This window comes from Lingula anatina, chromosome 1 (assembly GCF_051362555.1).
Source record: "Lingula anatina isolate TDL-2025a chromosome 1, LinAna3.0, whole genome shotgun sequence".
Classification (NCBI taxonomy): Eukaryota; Metazoa; Brachiopoda; class Lingulata; order Lingulida; family Lingulidae; genus Lingula; species Lingula anatina.
In genome coordinates, this window is record NC_141767.1 from 17,120,386 (window position 1) to 17,148,366 (window position 27,981).

Here is a 27,981-nt window from a genome sequence, read left to right on the forward strand (position 1 = left end):
CATTAAAAGATAAAAAAGATACCCTCCAGCAAAATCACCTACGGAATCGATATATTTATCACTTTTCCAAGAATGTGAAACAAGAATTAAAAATATATAACGTTTCTAGGTCAATTTACTGATGCTGAAGCTGCGGGTATACCTCTAGAGTTAAGATTTCTAGCAGCGTTTACTAAGAATTACACGAGCCATCATGAGGACATCTGTCAGCTTGGATAAAACGCATCCGAAATCAAATTGTTGTCAGTGATGCTACTTGTAGTCAGCAACTTCATAATCCTTATATTAATATAATCGTTTTATTTATTGTTCATTTTGTTTTATTTATTTTTGATTTATATTTATTTATTTATTATTACTATTATGTTTTTTTTTTTCCAAAAATAAGCAAATGCGTTGTCTTGAGTTTCATAATATTCATAATACTACTCTTTTATTGTGTCCCAGTTCTCAATGCGCTGGCACTACCCCCACGTCTTACACTGTCAATTTTCACTTGCAATATCAGGGGCAGGAGGTAAGAATCAAAAGTGGAAACTTTTTTGTTGTTTCAAGCGTATAAAACGAAAGGTTCATTCATTTTTATCATCATTTTTATAAGTCTAAAAACCGTAGGGTGGGGAGAGGGGGTTATTACCCCCTCTGTGCGCTTTTATATATATATAAATTATGTCTAAAGTGCGAGCATCTGCCCCCAATGTGACAAAGTGAAAGATATGAACAGCGCGAATAGGAAATTCTATTAATTTTGCTTTTAGAATTCGAAAAATAAATGGGGATTTCTCAGAACCTCTCTTGTAATCCGAAATTGCCCTTAATCGCCTTAGCAGTAAGCTCCTGAAAAGGGTTAGAGATATCATTCTTAAAGCTCATTTAAAAGATATCCATCGATATAAAGTGACAGATAAGTCAATAACGCGAGCTATCTTCACACATTATATTTTTGCGTTACAAGACCAGTCGGAGCGGACTGCCATCATAACGCTCGGGTCAATGACTTCAAGGTAGATATGGAGGTTACTTTGTTCCTTTCATTGTGCGAACTTGCCAGGTTTGTGCATGCGGTGACACTGGGGCAGACCATACTTTTATATATACAAGATCCTACCTACTAGTCTGGTATACGACAGTAACAATAACTGGTCATCAATCAAATACGTTTTCGGGCATTAAATTTACTAGACAATTGTATACGGCAAAACATTTTTCTCTTGTTAGAAAAAAAGAAAGAAAGACCGACGAGGAAAAGAAGAGATCGCTTTCATTCTAGCGATCTGAATGCGCTTTCCACCGGCAAATGACAATACTCATACTGTCTTCACACAATTTAGTCTAATAGGGTTAACCTTTGGAATGCGTTTTGGTTCGATTCTCTCATTGGCGTTTTTCATTACAGAAGAATAACTCAACTTCCTATGGTAATGTTAAAAGGTTTCATTTTTTATTCAGGACTGGAGACATGCAATCTTCTCTTGATAAATACCAGAATCATTATCTCCATATATTTCATAATGGACATGGGAAACAAGATCACATCACACCAAATAAAATGTCAAATACTTTAAATATTCCCGAAGACGAATCTCCAATTGAGGATTAAGAAAAACAATAAGATATGCAGACTAATCACAAGTTAATTGGTTATTCTTAAGTTTATCATTGAATAAGCATTGTACCCTTCATTATGAAAATGGAATGACCTTATCAAAGTTCCTCCACCTATAATACTGCATATAGCTTCTATTCTAAGTACGTGGGATACTTTTGTCTGTCTCCACTCCCTTGCCTCAATAACATGATACAAATTATGGGTCGCCTTTAGCCACTCCTACTTACAATTAAAAGTATTAGTCAATTAAGATGTGCAATCATCCTCTTAAAATGGAACTGCATTTATGGATTTATAAAACTCTTTTGCAGGGGCATTACTTTGACCTGCACATTTTCTGAAATATCAAGTGATCAACAGTTCATTTTCATAATTGACTTTTAACAGCTTCATTTTTTTCATATTTTAGTGTAGATTTGAAGTCTCTGTTTCTTTCAGCCCAAGTCATATGGAAATCACTTTTATACAAGAATGGAATAAATATCAATTTCTCCTGGCTAGCTGCCCCAAACATAGAAGTACACCTTTTGCCAAACAGGTAAATACTGAAGCAAAGGGCCTGCGAGAAAAAAGGTCAATATTTCATATATTACATTTCATATATATAACAGTTCAATAGCATTTCTATTCTAAATCAAACCAACCATCTGTACAGACTGAGAAAATTCACAAACAATACTTACTTCAATAACAATTTCAGAATCCATCTATAAACAAGTCTAGCTGGCAATTTCAAGACTTTATATTTAACTAGGTGTCTTGGACCCTTCTCCAATACCTAGAGCGACCTAGCAGGATCGACCCATCTCCAAGGGGTTTCTTGCTAAATTGCATTCAGCTTAAGGGGCTCTGATGTCTGGCATGCCTACTGATACTGTTAGAGGGTAATTAACTATCGTTTAGCAGCCTCAGTAAGTGTGCCAGACATCTAAGCCACTTAAGCTGAATGCAATTTGGCGGGAAACCCCTCGGAGATGGGTTGATCCTGCTAGATCGATCTAGGTATGGGCAAGGGGTCTAAATTTACAAATAAGTACGCGACTTGAATCCAAATTCCACTAATCGTCAAACAAATATTTTGTTTCATACTTACGTAAAACAATTCCTGTTCCTGGCACATTGTCTGCAAGAATCTTCAACAGAATGACTATCTTGGCCCTTAAAAAATAATAAGCAAATATTCAGATTTCCTTAAATTTCTGTGATCTGTTTTCTTTTAATAAATGTAATTGCTTTAAGATAGTAACAAATACTGGCTCTTTCAAAAATGAAGTAAATTACTGGCCTTTTTCTGGTAATTTATAAATATTTTACAGGCAGGAAAAATTCATTATTTTGTTTCTCAAAAGAATTGTGTGGGTAGGATTGGTTATGACCCAGTTTGTTTTATAGGTATGGCATTTTTCTCAATAGGCAGCAAAAAATAACCCTAAAGAATCCTTACTGTGTCTGGCTGTCATAAAATGGTGATCTCAGTAGATAATACAGTAGCATCACTGTCCTTCTGTGCAACTCTGCTCTTTCTGCTGGGTTCAAAGACTTGGGATCCCCCATCAGCAACAAACTATAATTATAAAACAATAAAGAGACGTACAACACCATAATTCAGTTCACATACACTGGTTTCAAATCAATAACAGGAAACTTGAAGCAGGTGCCATTTGCCTAATTTGGCTATTATACAGATAGTGCTTGTAGATACATGTTATCTCCAGGGGCTTTTCAATTAATAATCCAGAAGAGTGCAGCAAGTTCCTGACTGTATAAATGGCAGCTATTCCAATAACAGTTCCCATGTACTTCTGTAGAAATGTTGGTTATAAAATTCACCAATATTAAGAAAAGCACCGCGCTGTGTATTCTGACCAAGAAACTGAATTCACTTAAAGCTGCAGAAAGTTGTTGGACATAAAAAACAAACACACCATGCCAAACATATTCTACATATACTAAGTACTGTATAAATACATAAAAATTTTATCTTAAATCTTTTCCAGAAGAATGAAAAACCAGTGATTGTTTCTTTTCTTTATCATTATGTTAGAAAAAAAATAAGGCAGCAGAAACGAGTGGTAGAATTGGCAAAATTTAAATTTCAAAGTAAGATCAACAATGGCCAACACATTTTAGCTGCACAGTGAGAAAAAGTAGGTTGTATGTGATTTACCTGGACACATCCATGGCTCCTGCCACCAGCCAGGGTTTCCAGGAGCTCTGTCCAAATAAGTACATGGATAACACTGAGGTAGAGATGAGGAAGCAGTTAACATGTATCTGACAATACTGTGGCTAGACCCAGATTTATTGCATTTTTGGATATCATTTGCACAAACAGGACTTTGTGTCAATATTGCTTTTATTATGCTTTGTATCTATTTATAATGCCTAAGAAAATCATCAGTTAACTCTTCCCATGATTTAATGCACATGCCAAATCAATAAACATTTTTTAAACACTTGCACCTGATTTAGAATAAAATCAAATAAATCTTATTTACAACATCTCTCCTTCTAGATAATGAAGCTTGCAGTTTGGAACTACAACTCTCACGATGCTGGATTCAAGAAGAACTCATCATGTGCTCCATCATTCAATCAAACTGATATATATTATCAAGTCTCACATGGATATAACCAAACCCACTGTCACAGTGAAGAAAGCTGTGATCCACTTCAACATTACACCTAACACAATACTTATCCAATGCAGTCTCAATCCTCACCAAGTACTGAGGAGTTTACAGATTACAATTTTCTCAAAGGTTTTGAACAAGGTATACCCTGATGATTAAGGAACAATATATTTCCAGGATGATTTTTAATGTTATGTAAGGTCTAATGGGCAGTGTATGCCATTAAAGATGCATTTGAAGTCATTTTTTGCCACAAAACTCCTACCAAATGCTACCATATAGTTTCAAATGGTATAACTTAGAGAAATACCAAAGGACATTGTTTCACATTTCCGGAAAAATTAAGATATTTTCTGCTTTTTTCTGTGCTCCGTTAAACCCTCAATCATTCTTGCAACTCTGTATTAAATTGCCTGCAAAGCTACATTGTGATGATCATGCAATGTGCATGCAGTACTACATCATTTAGCAGACTTTTACTAACTTAACAGGTCTTTTTTCAACCAGAAAATTGAAGAAGGTGTGCTTAAAATTTAAAGCTATTTTTGGGCTGAACAAGGAATTAATTTGGCTAATGACTTGGCATGTCAACTTCACAGTTGTATGAGAAATTAGTAGAAGTGGTTTATATGTGTTACTAGGAATCCACGCTCCTTTTATATAATGATGCTTAAATGTAACCTAGCAAATAGCATGTATTAATTCAAGGATACAATGTGCCAAAGGCCTTGTTATATGCAAACATTCCCCTGTAAATCTCTGCTTATTTAGTACAGTTGGCATCAAATCTTCCATCCCTGTTGTGTTTTTGGCTTTTTTTGCCGCTGGTAATGTCCATGTTCTCAATTCCATAGGAGGGGCTGAAATAGAAAGAGGGGTATATCTGAGATGAAATCTATACACTAATGTTTACAAGAGAAGTGTTCTTTCAGTTACCATATAAAAAAGTATTTTATTTGCATTTTATTTTTTGTCCATCAACAGCTATATATTTCAGTATTTGAACAGTACTGATAAGATGTCCACACTATACCTGCTTCCAGTGTGCGTATGACGCGTCCCGACCTTTCTAGGGTGACTGTCACAGGCTCTTTTGATTTCTGGTCAGAGTTGGGATGATGTGAAGGATCTGTCCTATCTCTCTGCAATTAAATATATAAGGTTGAAAATGCTTCCGGAGGCCCAAGACACTGGCTAATTTCCTAGTTGAGTACAGAGATGCAAACAAACACACACACACACACACACACACACACACACACACACACAGTTGGTATTAAAAACTGCGAGTACATAAGAACATATAAGATTACGGTTGCTCACAGTTTTTGAATTTTCAATCCATCTGACATATTCACTTCAAAGAATGTTTTTCAAAGCATAGTTTAGCATTCTTGATATGTATCCCTGATATATAACCTTTCAAACCTGAAATACTGTATTCAAGTAATAAACTTTACATGGCTGCCTGCAATCTTGATTTATGTCAATTGTGATTTATGCTGGCATTTTAACCTACATTTCTCTCCTTAATGTTTTGTTTGGGTACTTCATTCTCCCTGTCTAGGGGGGGAACAGGGGGTATGGACTGGATGCCAGACTTGAACTTCAATAGTAAGATAAAACGAAATGCAGCCCTGGAATTGAAACAAAAATATTATGAACACAAGTGTTTTTTAACATGCATACATATCAGGAAAATTATAATTGCATATCCATAATAATCATAATAAATATACTTCTTAATATATGGGATAAAAATAAGGAAACAAAATAAAACACATGCTCTGATTATAAGGACAGGCTTTCCACAGCGTGCACACTAACAAATGTACATCACATACAGCTAAAATTACAAACAAATGCTCACAAGACACATGTAATCTAATACTGCTATATAAATATACAACTATAATGCCTTACTTAGTTATTTCAATGCAGGCTACAAGAATCCACTTTCCTGTCTCCCCAAACATGCGTGTTGCCAGCATCTCAATGAAGACCTGGACATATTCTAAAACAGTCAGCAAGGTGTGCAGGCGTGCTTGGGACACTGGCTACAATGATACAAAAATAAATAAATAATATTTGGCGAAAAAGCAACAACAAAAAATTGTAATATTTGCAAATTTTGTCAAGTTATTGATATTTAGAACAAGGCAGCGCATGCTGTCAAACGGACAGAATTATATATAATATATATTCTTTTTACAGTAGCAAAACAAAATGACACTTGAGAAAATACCAATTTGCATGATAAAGGACAAAGATGGGCCTCTCTTCAGAAACAAAGGATCAAAGAAACCCATATTACATTTATTTGGCTAATGATGAAAGCATTCTACTTGTAAAATAAAGCAGACACAGGTGATGGTTATAATGTCCAGATACTGCCTGTCAGTAAAAACAGTATAATCTTAAAAATTCAAAAAATTAACTACTAGTAATTAAGCATCTCACTCAAATAATGCCTGATATACAAATTATTAGAGCAATTCAGAGACCGCATAATTGTTTTTCTTACCACATTGATGGATAACATGTTGGCTTTCCGCAGAATTCCATCATTGAGTAGGACAATAAGATTTGAAGCAGAGTAAACTAGTTCTGACAGCACTGGTGAATCACTGAATCGTCCTGAAATTAGAGTCAATACGTAACTAGAAATACACCCCTCACTTCACCCTGAATTTTTCCAAATCTGCCAAGGATGTAAAAAATTTGCCTGTACTATTTAGTATATGGGAAATAGAAAGGAAATAGGTGCCTGTGTTTACAATGCATAAGCCCATACCAAAAATTTGACCAAATTTATGCCCTTTAATGAGCATTTTCTATGTATTGAATGGATTTGACTTATTTGGATTATGATAAGGTTTATTTGGGTTCAAACCTGAGTGACTGTGGAAGTATTCTATTCACACGTACTTGAATGAAGTCAAAAGTAAAAGATGTGTTGGCATTCATTGTGTGTGTGAAAGTTATCTTCCAGAGTTTCTCAATGAAAAGTAAAAGAGATAAACATGAAAAAATGTTATTTTGGCTAGTAATTTGTAATAAATATCTGATTGAAATTGAATAAAGCAACCTATTTGATTTTGGAACTGAGATGGCAATTCTGTTGTTTCTGACACCAGCACCGCTTGCTGATAGGATGTCATGAAAAAGACTGTATCTGCTATCATTATCTGCTTCCACACTAAGGTAGCTAGTAACCCTACTCAGTACTGGCAGACGAAAAGTGCATAGGTGTTGAGAATTAAGATGGAATACAATGGAAAATGAATTCTCCCAATATTTTATGGCACAACAGGTGACAAATCCTACAATTACCATATGACAGAAAGAATCCTAACCTCCTAACATGTCTGCACAAATTAAATTTTAGTAATATATACTACTAAAATGGTGACATTAGAAGTCTAAAATACTTCATTTTCTCTACTGCTGCCTATCTGGAAAATCTAAGCCAGTAATGTGCACGACCCTCTTACTTTTGATTACTACAGCATGTCACCTGGCATTTCAATGCAGAAACTTCCTAAGAGCAGATCCAAACAAGGGCACACTGTTAGAAATGAACAGAGCCAGCTCTAATAGTGAAGGAACATCTGTATCCTCTTTTGTTAAGCTTAAACAAGGTAAGAAATATCTATCACTTAACAATTGTATATCTTTCCTACTTCAAAGAGGGTTCCATCTGAAAATGGTTCTGACACTGATAGTTGTCAAAAAACAAAATTTTAGTACCCTAAATAATATAGTAAAATGTTTGGATCTCTGAGTCTCTTTTTCCAGTTAACGGTAGCATGTAGGCCTAAGGTCGCAAACTGAGGCAAAGTCCGATGTGGTCCAAAAACAAAAAGAAGAGGGAGGGTCCACATGTTAATGATCACATGTTAACTGATATACATGTATATACATAGGCGGTCTATATGTAACAACCTTTACCTGACAGAGTAGTCCAAAAAATGATTTTGAAAATAATACCGCGGTACTACCTCCCTTTAATTTCAAAGTTTTACATGTACATTTGTCAGTAGCTGAAGCAGGAAGTTGGTTAAAACACTTCAAAATATCCGATGAAAACGATTAATCAGAGATAAAGAAAGTTAGCCTACCTGCAGTTGCGTAAGACCCTAGTCTAAATATTGTTTCTACTTGGGTCGTAGAGTCCGGATTATTTGCTATGAATTTTTTGTATTTTTGTATGAGTTTGTTTATGTCGTCCGCCATTTTTGCAGGTGCCCATGTGAATAAATAAAGTACGGGATTGGACAGTACGTAAATTAGGTCAACCAATGAAGCTTTGCGACACATTGCCATTAAATCCGAGGAAAGGGGAGATAGTGTACAATGACCTCGGTCGATTCTACGGCACGAGTTACTGGCAAGATGAAATGTCGATGTTAGGTAAGTGCAGTATAGTCTGCTCGTTAAAAGAGACACCGTGAGCATCATGTCGTTTCAAAGTAAGATGCCTTACGCGTGCATACCATGCGCATCTCTTCATCCATAAATCTGTGGCCGTGATTGTGTTTTCTGAATCAGTGTATGTTTATTTTATTTATCTGTTTCGACTTGGGTTTGCTACCTTCGTTCTACTTTTCTTCCTCTAGCTCTCCTTTTCAAGTTTTCTTGAATGTACTTTAGCACTTAAGCACTACAATTATTATGAAAAGCGCAACCTAATGTGCCAGAGTAATCAGTATGCAAAGGGTAGCACTAGCAGTGTTGGAAATGATTTTAAAGATTGCCTTACCATATACCATAGTACTTCTATGCATATACTTAATAGCTAAAATGAGTCTTTTTTTCTTACTGTTAACGTTATGAAAAAGTAACATTTAAATGTAACATCAGCAACCGTTTTTTTATAATTATTTTTCCAACGTGTAAGATGCTACGCTTTCTTTAGCAACAAGCCACAAACACTGCTTTAACACTTGTGCCATATTTTTGAAGACCTCAGCTACAGGACATTTCATAGTATTTTGGACAGTAAGATAAGTGAAGAAAATGTTTTGATGAAATTTAAGACAAATTCCATGTAAGCTTGGTAGTTCTATTCATGTTTTATTTTATTTTATTTTTATTTTTTTTCATTTCTAGTGTACTCCATTAAGTATACTCCCCTCCCCAATAAACAATAATGATAAATATTTTAATAATTATAATAAAACTGCCTTCTGTGGTTTTAATTAGGATTTTTTTAAATTAAAAGCCTTACAGTTTGAATGTTCTTAATCCAGAGTCCATTTATTGAATGGAAAACTAATGAGTCCAATTTTATCCCTAACAGAGGAATGTTTTATGTCACAGAACCCAGGATGCTTGGGTTTTTATTAGCCTTGTCAGAGGTATTATACATACCAGTAGTAAAATTGACTGTATTAGTTTAAATATAGATGCAATTTTGAATAGTTTCCACTTCTCTGCACTTCCCTGCTATAACTGTCAAGTGCTTTTCTGTCCATTAGAACAAGCTGATTAATCCGACTGTGCCATTTTTATTTCATGTTTTTCAAACTGTTCTGCTAAAACATTCAACAAGTTTGTTTCCTAAAAAAGAATTAGCTTACATCAGAATTAGCATGCAACAAGGATTTTTAAACCCCAAAAGATATTACTCATCTTGAATCATATACATTGAGTAACGTGTAACATTATCCAGATCAATCAATGAAAAATAGACTAGACTTTTTAGTGAAAGATTTATGAAAGCTCTTTGTAATATTGAGTGACTTAATGTAAATTTGGAGATAAAAGGTTACAGATATTCCCCCCATGTGGCCCAGTGTGTACATCTTTAGGTAGAAGAATGCAATCTTTGTGTACAAATAAAATTCATTTGTTAGATTCTCAGCATACCCATGTATTAGCGTTTGCCTTTGATGTTAACGAAAGTTCAATTGAAAATATATTAACCTAGAGGTTAATTAAACTGTTAAACAGTTGACACCAAAAAAACACAGTAGAACAACACGCCCTTTTAGGCTTTAGGTCTCCTTAAATTTCACTGAATAGCAACATTGATGCATGGCATATAAGTGCATGGCATTAGCACTGATAACATTAGCATTTTAGATAGGATGTTAATGTTGACCATTCTATATGCTACCTATTTACATAAACACACTCTTATGATGAGAACCAGACTAAATATATCAATTTTACCCTTGAAGTGTCAGGTTGTTTTTCAGTCATTCTTTTTTACCTGATTAGTGATATATTTTGTGAGATCTTGTTTTTGATGATATGATAAAGATCTTGGACAAGAATTTACACGAGAGAAATGAATCGGTTACTGGTATATAAAATCATCTTTTATTCTTTTAAACTGAGATGCTTCCACTCCAGTGACCCAGGAAAACTGTCTGGCTTGTTTCCCAAATTCAGTACAGGGATTGAATGAAAAAAAAGTTAAATGTACAGTTTCAAATAGCATAACATTAACAAGTGCTTGTCTTTGCATTGAAATATTTAAAAGACAACTGCAGTGCTAATTTATCTTTGTTCAAGTTTATTAGGGACTCAAATTACGTACTGTACTTCAGTGATGACACATCAAACAGGTTCTTGATTGAGATACCATTTTTTAAAAAAAGGGTCTGATTAATGTTAATGGCTTTCACCTGTGGTCACTCATTCTCTGACCAGCCACATTTCTTGATATGGTATTTGGCAAAGGTTATCAGTGAACTGTTTTTCAGCTGACTGTATAGATAGTTTGGATCACCCTGAGTTCTGATGTTTCTTTTTCTGAAAGTTCTGAGTTAAAATTACTAAGAAAGTTAAGATCACTTTACTTAACTCTCTCCAGCACAAGATAGTTCTGCCATAAGTTAAGATCACCCCGATAATAACACCCAGAAAAATCACTGATCTGGGATATTTAGATAAGCAGCAGTCTTGAAATGCCACTGCTCACATTTTGTTGCCCATGACATTCTTTATGAAATTTTTAATATACTACACTGTATATGAAAACCTAAGTGATAAATAACTATGAATGAATATTCAGTGAGTCTGAATTTTGGCTATCCCTGCTTAAAGGTAGATCAACTAGTTAAGTTGTCAAAGGTGTAAAACGTGTGTTGGAAGAGGGGCACAGGTTTATCCATAATATGAGCATTTTTTCTTGGCAAACCATCCATTGCCTTTTCTGTCATGACAATATACACAGGGTATCTAGGATGGGCTCCAGTGCAAAGGTATGGATACTTGATTAGGGAGGGCAGAGCAGAGGTAGTGAATACCAGACCACACAACCACATAGCTGAGGCCAGTTAGTCGGGCTTCTGTTTCCTCAAACAGTAATATGTGGCTGCTGATTGAAGTTTAATGGGGTGATACCTCATAAGAAAGAGGAAGGCCAACCAAGTTTATGCACTGGATACATCCTGTGATCAGGTTAAAATCTAAACTGGTACTGTTATACAGCTGACCCTTTGTACTGTAAAGAGGGAGATTGTTCCTACTAGTATTTTAAAACTAGCAAAGCTCTCAGAAGATTTTACACCTTCGTGTGTGTTAATTACTGTTCTGGCATCCAAGGTTTATACCAGGTAGGTCGCCATGTGGGGTACTGCAGTTTGGTAGAAAGCTTGTATGTTGTGTAGCTGAATTGGACTTCCCTAGTTTTGTTTACTGCTGAATTGAATATATATCTTATTGGTATTTGCATTTTGGTAAGTTGGATTGGTTCTTGAAAGTTATTTTACACCAGTGATGTACAGAAAAAGTGCTCATATAAATATTAGTTGATGTTGTGGTGAAATATTTGTATCTCACAGTTTTGTAAGCTTTGGAAAATGATAATTTTCATCTTAAAATGTGCTTGTGTACATGCTCATTCCAAGAAGTTTAGGAAGTTATTGCATTATTATGGTTTGTTTTTGTTAAAGCCAGTTGCCTACATTGGATCCAGAAGGCAAATTAACATGGTTCTTAGGGTTTTTTTAGCCACTTATCCTACTATTTTTGAACAGCTAGAGTAAATATTGAGCTGTTGGCTCATTATGTGCTTCCTTTGGCAATGCAGAACTTAAATAACATCCCTGTTGCTGTGTTGGTAGCACTTCATCAGACACCGAAGTAGCACTACTTATTCCCGGCTTATTCCCAACACTCATTAATTCATGAATGAAGGACTGATTGCAGCTGGGGGGAGGTTGTCAAACTACTGTACTACATGCCATACTCATCATTGTCATCATCCTATTAGCACTTAGCTCTCTGAACTGGAACATTTTCCACAAGATCAAGCTTCTTGAATTTGGAAGTTTTGTTGGATTATTTGTAATTTGGTTGTCAGTTTTGCTGTGGTAATAAGAGGAAATTATGGCCATAGATTTTTGTTAATGATATTTGATGGTCTCCCTGGTGGTTTGCTACAGTGTGTTGAAGTGGTTGGTTTGTTAGTGTTAGTTGCAGCATGTGGAAGGGAAATTAATTTTCATTGATCTGCACTTTTTCATTAGACTTGTTAATGTATTTAACCTAACATACACACATACTGTAGACAGAAAAAGAAATTCATTGTGACTTGCCAGAAGACAGGAATTCACAAGTACTTTTGGTAGTCACATGGCAGTTTTTAAGTTTTTCTTGGACTTTATTTGGTGATCTTGTGGGGAAGATAATGAACTCATTGTAAGTGTAGCCAAGTTCCTCAGAAGCCTTGTTTGAGTAAAATATTTTTATTAATTTCTAGATGTCGTAGGAATGCCAAGAAGAATCTGTGGATTCATTGTCATTGACTGGCAGGATGATCCATGAAATAAACTTTGGAATGATGTTTACAAACATAAGTTCATGGTAAGTTTTGCTTTGGTTTTCTCTTGTTCATTTGAATTAGAATAGAAGTCATTGATGGTCTTCAATGGATGATCTTTAATAGAATCACACTTGAATGAGATATTGGTATGTGAGTGAAAGTAGCTCCCATAAACTAAATTCACCGAGACCGCAGGACACTCTGGGCTGGGTGGGCACGTGGGTTTGGTTTGCGTGATAGGAAAAGGAGGTCTCTTTCCTCAGAACTATGTTTTTTTTTTTTTTTTTTGCCAGTTTCCACACCTAGTGAACAGTATCATGTCCAAGGTCTGATCTCAGAATTGTTAAATATAACAAATACAATATGAATAAGTTTAAACTGTCATGAATAAAACATATTTTGGCTATTTTTTTACTTGTTGCCTTTTAAATGTGTCCTTAAGTTTGTTAATTTTGTCACCTCCATTCTGGTGGTTTTTATGCAACCAGACCAACTAAAATGTTTTATATTTCATAACATTGACCTGCAGTATTCAAGCCATTCATCAGTTACCAATAGGAAAAATCTGTTTAATGCAGTTCAGGAAAATCTGTTTTCCTATGCCTTTAAGCAGTGTATTTAAAAGGCTTTGAAAAACCAGCTGATTACTCACATAATGCATTAATTGTGTACCCATTTATCTTGCGTTTCAAGGGAGGTTGCATTCTCCTAGTTCATAGCTTAATGGGACTTCATGTGGTTTTTGCACAAAATTATCGATTAAAATTTTTACTGTTCTTCAGTACTTTTTCAAGTATTTACCTATGACAAATTCAACAATATATGAAAGTATACCTGTTGATGATCATTTTCTTCTTCACAGGGCATTAGGTAAGGTAAGTGGTGAAAAGTATTCCTTGGATTTTTATTTTTCATAAAAATTTGACAACGTGGGCAGGGAAGCAATATGCTTTCGTTAGTACAGGCTACCTGAAAAGACTGCCAATCCAGTATATGTACTGTCTCTAAGTATTTTCTACAGATTTCATAATTTTATTGTCTGGCCCTCCACCCTCCCCTCTCCCATAGTACCTTATTATACCTGTGGGACATTAGAAGCTTTTCTGTTTGGCACATACACAAAATCCCACAGACAGCTTACAATGGTGCACTTTCTACACACACATTGATTTGCACTTGGCATTTCCAAGGCAGAGATATGGCTTTGAGTTGAAGATAACCAGACTTGTGAGCAATATATAGATTGTCAACAAATGAAATCTTATATATGGAGAGCAGTTTTTATAAATGTAGGGGTCAGAAATATAAAGAAAAACTTTTTGGTGGTGGGGTGCGTGTTTCATTGAAATGTGGAATTTGTTGTAGTCAAGAAAGTATATGCTGTTACCTGCTGGGTAATTGATATGGGCTAAAAGGGTTTAAAATAGATTAAAATAAGGATAAAGAAGGATAAAAATGAGTCAAAAATAGATCATGCTTGAATCTCTCAGGTTTGCTATATTTGCTTTGAATAAATGCTGTAAAATATTCCAGTTGTAGTACACTATGGCCGCATTCAAAATCAAAGTTGATCCGAGGTCTAACAGATCTGCGGATCATTGCTGACCCACTTTGAAGCTTGCCGCGTAATCCCTGCAGGAATCTCTTCAGTATCTATTGGGGGATTGTATTTCATGCTTTCAAGGGGTCGGCCATGCTTGATCCCTGGATCTATTAGTCTGTGGATCAACTGGATATGAATGCAGCCTGAGTCTGTTATGGCAGTCTCCAGCAGAGATTAAGTTTCCATTAAGAGCAATGAGAATTCAGAAGTGCTTGGATTGATATAGCATTCCAGTGTGTTAAACCAGTGGCTGTAAAGGAGACAGTTGGAAATATTTATTTTTTCAAACCCAGACCTCATTGATGGATTCATTGGAATAGAATGAAGATATAATCCTCCATGTCTATGGGTTTTTATTGTAAGTACCTGCTGGTTTTCTCCTAATCCCTGTTTTCTCATGCTAGCTAAAATAAAATCAAATCATTGGTGGCATATGTATAAATAGTTTCCTTTTACAGTTTGCTATATTTGGCATTCATTCACTGACTAAAATATCAAGTGATACAATACACCTTTCATGGACAGTAGTTAGTATTGAGAAATCTCTGGTTACTTACAGTTAAGGGGTCTAGGATATTAAAAATACGTCTAAAACTCGATTTTTAGTTTTTTATACGTTAGAAATAATCAATTTTGTATCTAATACTCAATTAAGTTATATTTGTGAAACACGGACTAAAAATATACATTTGGACGAGTTTTTCTACCTGTCCTGACTGGTACGGGTGGCAGGCTTTAGGCTCCGCCTCCGTTGTCAAGCACCGTTACTATGGGGGGCGGGGCAAGAATGGTTGTCTAACTTCTTAAGCTGTTACGCGTGCCCTGGCAGCTCATAAGTCTTACGTCAGCTAAGCAGAACACAGTTATATAAACAGTCATGGGAAGAAAGAAAGTTGTGAGAAAACGGATGAGCGAGGAAAACAAGAGAATTTTGAAAGAGAGTGTACGATATATTAAATTTTCTACTATAGAGTCTAAATCACGTCTAGGTAAAGACTCGAGATCACACTTGAACTGCTGAGTATTCGTACAACGTCTGGGGTTGTCAGAAAAAAATCGTTAGGCAATCATTTTATGCACAATAAAGATTGTAATAGCAAGCAAGTTTTTAAGTAATATTGCCACCCAAAACATTTTCAAATTCGCATATTACGGTCTTGGCACTCTGTGGCATCATGGCATATGCGTACCCACATTCGGCCATTTCTCGGAGTAAATCTTGCTTTGCTTTCTCAATTTTCGTGTCTTGGTGTGTAGAGCGGCGTCCACGCACGACGGGTGGCAAATTTCCTCTGCTGGCACACCAAGTAATCCTCTTTTTGTTTGTAAGCGCTTCCTTAGACACTTCCTAGACAGTGCACAGACTCCTACTGCGTCAGGCACAATTATGATTAATTACGTCAGTGAAACGAGAGAAGGTAGACCTACTCAGCTGTCAATCATTTCTCAGGGAAGAGCGGCTTTCGTGGTACGAATAAGTTTGCGTACAAAAGTAAGATTTTCTGGCATCTAGATAGAAACAAACAACCCAATTTTAACACGTAATGGTGTATAGACCTTCCCGATCAACAAGATGATAACAGGTAAGGTGGAGGTGCAATTATTTTGCTTAAATAGCCCAATTACCTGAGCAAAATGGTTTAGGAGCGATTTCTCAGCTTTGAAGATTGATAACATAGTCTAAACTTCAATACCCATATCTCATTCTGTAACTGTCAGATTGACATGAAATTTGATGTGTCTCTGTTTCAGTATAATATCTAGTCGACTGAGTCTTGGTTTTTGGATTGACCTTTTATTTTTGAAGTTATTAATACTGAAATTGGAAGGTCCATATATATTTCGTAAAATTCACGTTTTATCAAAATAAAATCAAAAGCAAAAATAAAAAGAGAAAATCCTGACAGAGATCACTGGAGTTTGTGCTAACTTTTAGATAGCTATTTCAATCGTATTAATAGGGCTTTTTGTTTAAGAGAAATTCTTGATTAAAAAAAAGACAATTTTAGCCTCAAAACGCTGATATTACGTCACTCGTGTTACACTGTGACTACAAACTTCGAAAAATTGTTTGGCTTGCTAGACCTTATCTTTAAGTTAATAGGAAATTTCATTAGCTGCATTAGTTTTGGAGTTTTTCGTTAATATCCAAGATCCCTTAATAGCAGACCCAGTAGCAACAATGTGTATATTTGGAGCCCCTGGTTGTATTGATGCATGTACAGTGAGCATGAATGATGAGTGCTGAGTGAGCATGAATGATACTTGTTCAGTAGTGGATTCAAGTAATAAATCCCTTGATAACTCCCTGTTACATTTAACTCATGGGGTTAAAAACCACAAGCATTCCTGTTTTCACTGATTATTATAATTGGTGTATGCTATCGTTTGTAGGCCTAGACCTGGGTTGATATTACATGTGGAGGTAATTTGTCTGGACAGGGCATATACTAGTTTTTATGTGTTGAAAAAAATGCTGGAGCTATCTTGATTACCAACACAGATGTTCTACCTCTGATGATCCCCCTGAGATCCCAATAAAAAGATGTAATGAATGCCCAGTTTTTGTCATTTGATCTATCTAGGGGAAGAACTAGAGGTACAAATAATTCAAGAGAAAATACATTTCATTTGTAAAAATTTATAGTCATTTAAAAAAAACATGTAAATTTTTTCATGTGTACAGCAAGTAGTTTCAGGGTGTTCTATTTGATATTTTTCAGTCAAATGGATTTTACTTCAAGAAAAAAAAACAAACAATCAGTTGAGAAAAGAAATACCAAATGATGGATATTGAGATCAACTTGCATGTTGAACAAACCTGAACATAGCACCTATTTTTGGTGCCCATACTGATGGTCTGCTCTGTGTTACAAAATGGATCTCAATTTACTCAAGAGTTGCAAGACTTGGCCAAAACGAAGAATCACCCAGCACTGTTAGAAAATTTGGTTGCACCAGTCTATGCATGCTTAGATTTCTATTATGTCTTGTTCTGGTGTTTGACATTTATCAGAATAACTTACCTAGTTAACTGAAGGGCTGGCTGTGTATCACATCTTTTGTATCCTACAGTTCTGCCAAGGTTCAATTTTGAGCTTTGTGTTGCTGAGATGTGGTCAACGTGCTTTTGAAAAATTCAATCCAAACTGACCGACCAAATTTAAAACTGAATCTTTAAGAAAAAATTCATTTAGTAGAAATGATGTACTAGTTGGAATAATTCAAGTGGTTACCATATATATCTTATATATACATTCTTTTATTTGTGTTCCAGAGCATGATCCGTGTGTACAAGAGAGCTGTGCTATTTCTGGTGGTGGTGCTCTTGCTCCCTGTGATACTGCTCATATACCTAACCTTTGGAAGTGATAGTAAGTAGACAGTCTCAGAGGCTCTGTAGAGCTAAGTGTTAAGCAAAAACCTACTTTTTTGCAAGAGGCAAGTATTTAAATCACTTGGCAAGACTGACATATTGGCAAATCATGGAAAAATTTCCTAGAAAAGCAAAAAAAAAAGACAAAAAAAGGAGATTTGTTTTACTTGTAGCATAATATTGGAAGTGGAAGGGAGTCAGTGCCACATTGGATTATTCAAAGTAAAAGAACTGAGTAGATTTTAAAAAACATCCCTTTGTCTGGAAAAATGTTTTATTGAACAATAAAATTATGAGTACAGAAATAAATTCAACATAATGCTATAGCCATAACTTAGATAAATAAAAAAATAAAATTAATTTGGGCCATATAGTCAAGCTGTTGTTGAAATAATACCATGAACTAATATACTTTTAATGAATATATTTCTTATTTAAAAGATTAGAAATACAAACAACAAGTTTTTTTAGATTTAGGGAAGGCTGATACTTGATACTGTTATCTGGAGAGTTTACTGAAAATAAAAATCTAAAAATACAGCAGTATGTGGATTTAATTTGGTTTAAGGTAAAGCTCAGATTAACTTTAAAGTTGTTCAACTATCTATTAAAAAATACTCAAATATTATAAATTGTTGCAGGATGTATATCATATTGAACTATCGTTTGAAAAACCCTGTCACATTGATAAATAATGAAAAGCTATTGAGTGAAAATCCTTGAAACCTCTATCTTCATGACTGCATGCAAATTGCCATATTAAATACATCCTCAGCAAACACAAAGCTCTGTTTTTTCCCTGGTTGAATAACAGAGGTGTTATGTCTGTGTACACAGGTTTGTAACCTGTGGTCTTAATACAGATAGGCGTGGCACTTCTAGCATGATAATCCAATTAAGATAAATATTCTCCTTTTGGAAATAAATCTTGGCAAAGATTTGATCTGGATCTGCTAGATGACCCTGTGAGATCTTTGGCTGGTTAGACTGTGTTGTTAATGTGTAACAGAGACATCTATATTAGATTACTGATCTTTCCGGCAGTTGTAGTTATTTGTCACTGGTTTGGTGTGGTTTCTAAGAGAAAGCCCAAAATAATGTTTTACTTATATTTTTTAACAAATAGAATTATGCACAAACCATTATATTCAGATCTACATTTTACTGCACTAATTTTTCATGAGCATTGTCATTTCAAGAGAGAGAACATTTGAAAAACAAGAACAAAAGAAGACCTTTTTCCTAAAGTATACTTGTTGGAAATATTTATATTTATAAAGTTATAACTATTATATTGTTAAAGGTTTAATTGTGTTAGAAAACTTTGTTTGTGACTCTAAACTGCTCTTTATTTGAAAAAAAAATGATGACCTAGTGCTATCCAGTGCTGGATGGTCAAAAGGGCATGGTACTTAGTGGTAAAAAGAGTAGTTGCTTGTTTTTTACTCCCCTTCCAAACAATGTATAATTTGTGTAGAACAGTTTCAATTTTCTGCCAAGTGATTAACCACAAACCGGTTTCCTGTCTCTTTCATCCCAGTAACTTTTTGCTTGCCAGTTCTAAGGGAGAGGTCAATGAGATTAAACAAAGATACTGTTATGATATTTAATTTGTGTAACTAATGGGGCACAGTCACTTCCTAGATAAAGAATTTTAGTGGCTTTTCATACATGATAAAAATGCCAGTATATTAGTTTATTCAATATTACTTGTCCATTCTGAAAAAAAACATTGACACACACACACATATATATCACATGAAGATGTTAGGTCAAAAAGATAGTTAATGTTCTAAAAAGAAAATATGTTTTATCTCAGCTTTTATCAAGGAAGTAGACTGGTGATTCCTACTGATCGTTGAAAATGATAATTCTGCAAGGTCACATCCATACAGAAATGAATTGGAATGAAGTATTTTATCCATTTGAGTTCAACATCAGCTCCTTTGAAGTTTTAAATAAGATATCAAGTTTCTGAACTTGAAAATTGGACTCGTATGGAAAAGAGGTAGTGACTTTAAAGCTGAAGCAGTTGCTAAAAAAACACCCTATTCCAAGATTATATTTTTCTGTAATTTTTATGTAGTATATTTATTTGTTTTTGTTGATTGACAAAAACCTAGTATTTCAAAGGGATCAAGCATGCTTTTCAGAACTTCAAAATTACTGAATTTTTTAGGGGTACAAGCAACAAAATGTTGCTGGAAAAAAATATCACATTTGATGAAAGAAATCTATTGGCATGAATATCTTAGCTTGGTAATTGGAGCCATTGATTTCTTATCTTGTGGTTTTACTCCATTTTCTGTTAAAAGCTGTTGTCTTGGAATACCTCCATTTGAATTTTTTATCACAGTACTCTTGCCTTGCAGCCATATATGAGGGTAAAAAGCAGCGTGACCTTATGGGGTTTACAGATCGTGAGGCACGGCTAGCAGATAGAGTGCGTGAGGTGGAACAACAGAACCAGATGCTGAGGAGACAGTTGAGGTAATGAGTAACAGGCAGCATTGCCAGGGATTGCATTCTTTTTCTAATTTTGGAAAGAAAAAAATTATTTAATTTTGTCAAGCGAACTGGTAGCAGCTTGACAAAATTATTTAATTTTGTCAAGCTGCTACCAGTTCGCTTGTAGTGATGGAGAAAACTGCAGAGTTTCAATCATTTATTTAGTTGCTTTCAGAATAGACATTTTATTTTGGGATGAATTATGAGAAGGAATTTCATGAATTGGGTCTTTGTGTCAGTTTTTTACAAACAATGTGTTAGGGGCTACATGCTTTATTTTATAAATTTTGTGGATCTCTACAATGTAGTTTCCCATATACTTCCTGAGTTAGTTAGCATTAGGTGAATATTTATTGTTGCATCATCCATCATATATCAAAATTTAAACTTTTGATAACTTCAACCAGCTCTGTTTGTTTTTACCCTTCTATTGGGCCACAGTCAGCTGGTGGTACATACCCAGGAGGGAGTGCCTCTCTGATCCTTAAACAGTTGTTGTGATTTTTTCAGTGTCTCTCAAAATCAGTTAATGAACTACCAGAACAGTCTGGTGATGGACAATGAGACTGGGATATCTTTGATCAATGGAGAAAATGGGAGACCAGTCCGCTGCAATAACCCTGAACCTGAAGTGCCAAAATGTGAAGTAAGTCAATCAGATACTGTTATTACAGAAAATAATAATAATAGTATTAATAACAATATCAGTTGATGGTGTTAATGAAGGTTGACAAAACAAGAAATACTTTTTTAATTTTAAAAACAATTTTACATTGGATTTTCACAAATCTATCAGGCAACCTTACAAGTAGTTTATGATCGAGAAGATTTAATCTAGGAAATGAGATATGAACAGAACTTGTCATAATGCAGTGCTTGGTTAATCAATTGCACACTTTGATGCTGCAGTATCTTGAATATATGGAAACCATATTTCATATACTGAGTGCCCTTGTAGTTCATTCTTATATCAGGTCTATATTTGTGATTAATGTATATTTTATAGATGTTCACTGTATTGTCTTTCCAGGTAATCCATGTGTCCATAGTGTGTGCAGGCTATAATTCCACTAGGAATGTGATCACACTTATAAAAAGTATTCTCTTCAACAGAAAGCATCCTCTTCACTTCCATTTCATCTCTGATGGTGCTGCCAAGACAATCTTACAGACACTTTTCGACTCCTGGAGTGTGCCAGGGGGTAAGTTTGACAAAATTGAATACAACCCGATTTATTTGGCGGGTACAGCTCCATTGCAGATGTTCTGAATACTTTTTGTGTTGCTTTATTTGAAGGCAAAAATTGATTGCATGTCTAGAAAATTTTGTTACCTGCCTTGCATTGAAATGTAATTTGTAATTTTTTAAAAAGTTGTATTTTCTGGACTTTTATTGTATATTGGTGTGTCTTTTTTCAGATTTAGCTGTTGTTTTATTAACTTGGCAATGGTTTTGGGCAATAGGTGAAAACACAACTTGACTTACGAACTGCATTTTTATGTCACCAGTTGCATAGTTTGTACTTGAGTTTGAATATGTTATTTTCAAATTATTTTTGCAGTGCAGGTGAGCTTTTATCTTGCGGATGACAAACTAAAGGTTGGTTTCTCTGCCTATTTTTCTGTTTTAGCCAATTGGTGACTTTGTAAATATTGAACTGACAAACATGGCAAAAGATTATTATGTTGCCAAATATACTTAGAAAATTATATCAGTATTAAAGTTACAGTATATGGTATCAGAAATGTAAGCATTTGTCTCCACTGCTGTGGGAAACTTTAAAGTACTTTAAGTACTAAAGTAAGAAAAACATATCCTCTTTTTTTTTTCCAGGCTGAAGTGGCTTGGATACCCAATAAACACTACTCTGGAGTTTTTGGTTTGCTAAAACTTCTACTTCCTAATACTTTGCCTACATTTCTAGACAAGGTAAGCAGGCATGAAACAGAAGTCATTCTTTATTCAGTTTCATGCCACCATAAAGATTATGAATTCATAATGAACCAGATCTGAAAACTGTATTTTTTACTATTAACTGTAATGTTACACTGTCTATTTAAAAGTGCAATATGTATTATTTTTACTTGCCTTTTACAAACACATTTGTAGTGATTAAAATTCTGAACTATAGAGAACTTGTTTAAAAACTATTAAAATTTTCCCATTCCAGGTGATTGTTTTAGACACAGACGTAACTTTTGCAACTGATATAGCAGAATTATGGAAAATATTCTCAAAATTTAAGAGTAAGCAGGTGAGAAATCAACAATTCCTTCTCAGCATAAATTGTGTGTGTGTGTGTGTGTGTGTGTGTGTGTGCGTGTGTGTGTGTGTGTGTGTGTGTGTGTGTGTGTGTGTGTGTGTGTGTGTGTGTTGGGGGGGGGGGGGGTGACAGATGAATGAAAATAAAATTCATTCCTTGCAGACTTGTCAACCTGTAGTTAAAATTTTGATAAGTGCAATCTAAATATACTTGCAGGCCATTGGTTTGGTAGAAAACCAAAGTGACTGGTATCTTGGAAAGTTGTGGAAAAACCATCATCCCTGGCCGGCCCTGGTTAGTACTATCAAAAAACACTCAAGAAATATGTAACCTGTATGTCAGGTTTTAATAATTTGGGGTATGTGTTTCTTGCAAATGGGGAAATTGCATATTAATTTTCTTTTCTAGAAATAAAGTTGGTTAATTTCACACTGGCAAGGTATTATGTGGAAAAAAATTAATTGAAAATTACACTTATCCAGTGAATATTTAATATGCCACCATAAGTTGCTTATGGAATGAACGGGTCAAGTAAGCAGGTTGTTGGTTAATATAATTGAAGTAAGTATTTTCTTTCTATAGGGTAGAGGTTTTAACACGGGTGTGATATTACTTGATCTCCAAAAGTTGCGTGAATACAACTGGTCACAAATGTGGAAAATGGTGGCAGAGAAAGAACTGATGAGTTTACTGTCCACAGCATTAGCAGATCAGGTAAGGAAATAATAAGCAATAAGCTAGATCTTCAGTGCTTGGGTTTTGAATTGGGGTCATAGTGTAGCTTCTCTGGGAAGGGAGAAGTATATTGGACATATATAGGTAAACTGAAACTATATATAGACCATTAGAAGGATGTAAAAATACAGTAACGGTGTTAATTGGCCTGTGTGAGAAATGACTGCAATTGTCATTGGCATTTTCTAGTTATCTAGCTCTTTGCTCAAATAAATGTACATTAGAGAATTCCATCAACAGCTGTATACATATACTATACATTATCTCAATGGTCATGTGCAGGTGGAATGCTACCAATGTTCAGCAATATTTTTTATATTCTCTCTTTCTACTGCTAATGCCTAACTGGCACTTTTCTATGTATAATCTTTTTATCAACCCAATGTCACTCTTGTTCATATATTTTTAGCCATCGATGTAGTTTAATAATGTTAAAATACCATTTGCTCATTGTAGGATATTTTCAATGCAGTATTAAAGCAGAACCCATATTTAATCTACCATCTCCCATGTGAGTGGAATATTCAGCTTAGTGATCACACCAAAAGTCATGCACTCTGCTACAGTGAAGTGTCTGACCTGAAGGTAAGCACAGAAGTAACCAAAAGAGAAAGTTTGATTAGACATGTAAATGATCAGTGATTGAATAGAGCTTAGCAAACTATTTTTAGTATAAAATTTATTTATTTATTCGGATATTTTTTTTAATTTATGATATTTAATAGAAATTGGAAAATGCACCATTTTTAATCAAAATTATTAATTGCTCTTTATTTGTTGCTCTTTAGACTTTTATTACAGCTTTTTGTGTCATGGCATTTTGCTGCACTATTTTATGATACATGTCCATTATATTTCTGGACAAATGATATTACATTATTGATATGATATTACATTTTTATCTAAAATAAATGCTGGGTACTTAAAAGTTGAGTGCAGTGCATTTATAGATATTTTGTGGTGTTCTTTCAGATAATTCATTGGAATTCTCCAGTCAAACTACTGGTGAAGAACAAGCATGTTGAGTTCTTCAGGAATCTTCACCTCACTTTTTTGGAATATGACGGCAACTTGCTCAGGAGAGAGCTCTTTGGTTGTGCTACCTCTACACCCAATGAATTGGACAGCAAAGTAAATAGAAAATAAACATCAAAATGACAATGTTCCCTGCTGTCATGTTGAACAACTGTAATATTTTGATTTCACAGTTGATAACATGATGTTGACATTAATAATCAGTTTGGCAGCAAGCATTTCACATTATTCACAGTAGTCATGATAATGAAGTGTGCAGTTGTCTGCGCCTATGTTTGTGGACTAGATTGATGTTTTATGAATGTTTGATTATTTTATTTAACTATATTACTTTTCATAAAACAGCAATAATAAGAATAATATGGTTTATATCAACTTAAATCACCACTTGATATTCCCCAGCTTGTTGCAATCAACGAAGATGACGAATGCTACGAATTTCGTCGCCAAGGTGCCCTGGTCCTAAGGACCCACTTGTATTACATCGACTACGACTACACCCCGTCCGCTGATGATGTGACCCTGGTGGCCCAGCTGAGTATGGACAGACTGCAGATGTTGGAGGCTATATGTAAGCACTGGGAAGGCCCAATAAGCCTGGCTCTGTATATGTCAGATGCTGAGGCACAGGCTTTCCTTAGATATGCTTTAGGATCCGATACCCTCATGGCCAGGAAGAATATAGGATATCATGTGGTTTATAAGGATGGGGTGAGTGTAATATTAGTTATTAACAAGATGTTATTTGTTTGGATATAACGTTGTGATTATGTAAGTATTTCGCAAGTGTTTATAGTCAGGGAAAAGTACCTGGTTTATCATTTTCCATCTGAAAAGACAACAAATCACTAACAATGATTACTGTGATTTTTCTTTTCAGCAATTCTTCCCAGTAAACTACCTGCGCAATGTAGCAGTGCGTCAGGTGAACACTCCATACATGTTCCTCTCAGACATCGATTTCCTACCCATGTATGGTCTGTACGACTATTTAAAGAAAGCCACGTCCATGATGGATATCACGGTGGAGAAGAAAGCACTGATAGTGCCAGCCTTTGAGACACAGAGGTATAGACTGACATTCCCAAAGTCAAAAGCAGACCTGTTGTCCATGTTGGATATGGCAACATTGTTTACATTTAGGTAAGTGAAGTAGGCAGTGACATGTAAGAAATTGATAGCACTTTGTTTATTGCCCTTCAGAAACATGGAATTGGTCAAGAGTTTACTGTCAGTGCTGGCAGTGGGATTGGTTTAATTGGTTTCTCAGCAACTTTTTTTCTTAAAAATGAAGTAAAAGTTTATTTTGAAAAAAAAATATTATAATTGAAGTCACCTCAGCAAGTGCAATATTTAAGTTTTGCAGACCTGATGGTTAAATATACCCTATAGTTAATCCTGTTTTAGATTCCATGTGTGGCCTCAAGGACATGCACCAACAAATTTTGCTAAATGGAGAAGTGCTACTACACCTTACAAGGTAGGGATGGTTTCATACCGTAAGTCTCTTTTTATGACAGCAGATGCTGATGCAAAACTTATGTACATTTCCAAATAAAGCAGTAAGAAAATTCCATAAAAACAAAGTTTTGTTGCAAAAATTGCACTGTTTCTCAAAAACATTTTTTTTTCTTTATAGGTAAGCTGGGAATCCGATTTTGAGCCTTATGTGGTTGTGAGTTCAAATATCACAGACTATGATCAAAGATTTGTTGGGTTTGGATGGAATAAAGTGTCACATATCATGGAATTGGATGCTCAGGGGTAAGTAAAATAATTTGAAATATGTTTTGAAAGAGCAGATTGATGTTAATAGTGGAAACAAAATATTATGATATTTACTACTGTCAACAAAAGAGGTTATTTTTTATCATTATTGGTTTGTAAAGATCTCTAAAAATGTATTTACAAATTTTGATGTTATTTTAAGGATACCTATTCAGGTTGGAAAGAACTGATTTTAGTATCAATTAATTCAATTCTTTATATTGATACTTTAAAGCTTATATCAGAATATTTATCATAAAGAATTTATCTTGACAGAGATATCTGCTCATGTAAGAAATGAATAACGCCCAGATCTGCATTAAACCTTTACCTTATCCAACTTGATTTTTTTTACAGGTATGAATTTGTTGTACTGCCCAATGCATTTATCATCCACATGCCACATGCTCCAAGTTTTGACATAGCCAAGTTCAGATCAAGCTCTCTATACAGGAAGTAAGTCATAATGTTGAGACTTAAAACTTCACACATAATGGTGCAAATTTCTATCAACACTAAGAGAACTGAAAAATTTGTATACTGATAAAACAGGCCAAAGATAGTCATTGAACACTTACTAGCAGAATTTCATTGTGTCAAAATTATTCAGAGAATAAGAAGTAAGAATTTATATTAACATTTACCCTTTTTTTTATTTCAGGTGCCTAAAGACGTTAAAAGGTGAATTTCAAAGAGACCTGTCAAGAAAGTATGGGATCAAGGCTCTAAAATATTTATCAGTGGAGAGGTAGCATTCAGCTGTAATGGGGCAGATGAAATCACAAAACAAGATGTGCACAGTGGCCATGTCATTTTATGTCTATTTACTCCTATTGCAGAGTTTGTGTCAAACATGTTTATTAAGAAATGTCACCAAGCATTTTAAACCTATTTTTGCCACAATCAGTATCGAATGTCACAAACGTAGATCAGAAGACTAGGAAGTCAAGGAGATTATACGCAATGGAATACAGAAATAAAACTAATTAAATTCTTATGAGAACTTTTTCAAGTTGTATGGTATAAATTTTAAAACTAGTCATAGAATAAAAGATTCAGCTACAGAATGGGACTTGGAGCCAATGGTGTAAGTTATAAATGTGGCCTGTGTTTTACATTTTCTCAAGCATCATGCCAAAGCCTAGCTGGACTCTAGGCATCGAGTAACTGTCTATACTGAAGAAGCATTCTGTAATACAACAAACAAAAATTGTACTTAGAAGCAATAAGTTTTTATTGGAGAATTATAGCGCAAATCGTTTTGGGACCGAGTATATTTTGTAATTGGGTCCATGGAGAAAGGACCAATATTTTGTAGTCACACAGTCTTTTTGGGTTAAGATTATTTTAAACCACTCCCATTGTATAGAAATCCTTTGATATTGGACTGATTCTATGGCAGTGTGATAGCCATTATTAATTGGGATACCCTTGTGCTTTAAATCATGTGCCAGATCATTATTTATTATGACAACCTTCGTGCTAAATTAATCTGAATAGACTAGTATATATCACTATAGTATTTTTTCAGATTAGGTACTGTAATGTATGCAATCAAAATCATGTGACATGAAAGATTTATAAATTATACCTTTACTTTTGGTTAAAATACAAGTTTCCACACATTTCACTTTATATATATGTATGTAAGGTAGTCTAGTGTATTCTTCTG

At 34.7% G+C, this 27,981-nt stretch overlaps 2 protein-coding genes across 4 annotated transcripts; one reads left to right on the forward strand and one right to left on the reverse strand.

Moving 5' to 3' along the window:
- Positions 1-1,419: 1,419 nt before the first annotated feature.
- Positions 1,420-8,527, reverse strand: LOC106177423 (peroxisomal membrane protein PEX16-like). Its single transcript, XM_013560184.2, has 10 exons — positions 8,364-8,527; positions 6,767-6,879; positions 6,166-6,299; positions 5,762-5,879; positions 5,276-5,384; positions 4,956-5,102; positions 3,777-3,849; positions 3,054-3,173; positions 2,703-2,767; positions 1,420-2,168 (listed from the first exon to the last, which is right to left on the reverse strand). Exons 1-10 carry the CDS (start codon positions 8,476-8,478, stop codon positions 2,107-2,109), a joined length of 1,056 nt encoding a protein of 351 aa, XP_013415638.2. The 5' UTR covers positions 8,479-8,527; the 3' UTR covers positions 1,420-2,106.
- On the forward strand, positions 8,511-27,923 carry LOC106177422 (xylosyl- and glucuronyltransferase LARGE1). 3 transcript variants are annotated; one of them, XM_013560182.2, is made up of 19 exons: positions 8,511-8,655; positions 12,959-13,062; positions 17,902-17,998; positions 20,373-20,490; positions 21,019-21,154; positions 21,539-21,710; positions 22,071-22,108; positions 22,343-22,438; positions 22,680-22,763; positions 22,989-23,066; positions 23,355-23,486; positions 23,964-24,092; positions 24,480-24,638; positions 24,945-25,253; positions 25,423-25,685; positions 25,950-26,022; positions 26,182-26,306; positions 26,667-26,765; positions 26,971-27,923. In XM_013560182.2, the coding sequence occupies exons 2-19, from the start codon at positions 13,060-13,062 to the stop codon at positions 27,059-27,061; spliced, it is 2,202 nt and encodes a 733-aa protein (XP_013415636.2). In that variant the 5' UTR covers positions 8,511-8,655; positions 12,959-13,059; the 3' UTR covers positions 27,062-27,923. The 3 variants fall into 3 exon arrangements, with proteins under 3 accessions (XP_013415636.2, XP_013415637.2, XP_086856320.1); XM_087000194.1 differs by lacking the exon at positions 8,511-8,655 and adding an exon at positions 11,787-11,810; XM_013560183.2 differs by lacking the exon at positions 12,959-13,062 and having other exon boundaries at positions 8,526-8,655.
- The last annotated feature ends 58 nt before the right edge of the window (positions 27,924-27,981 follow it).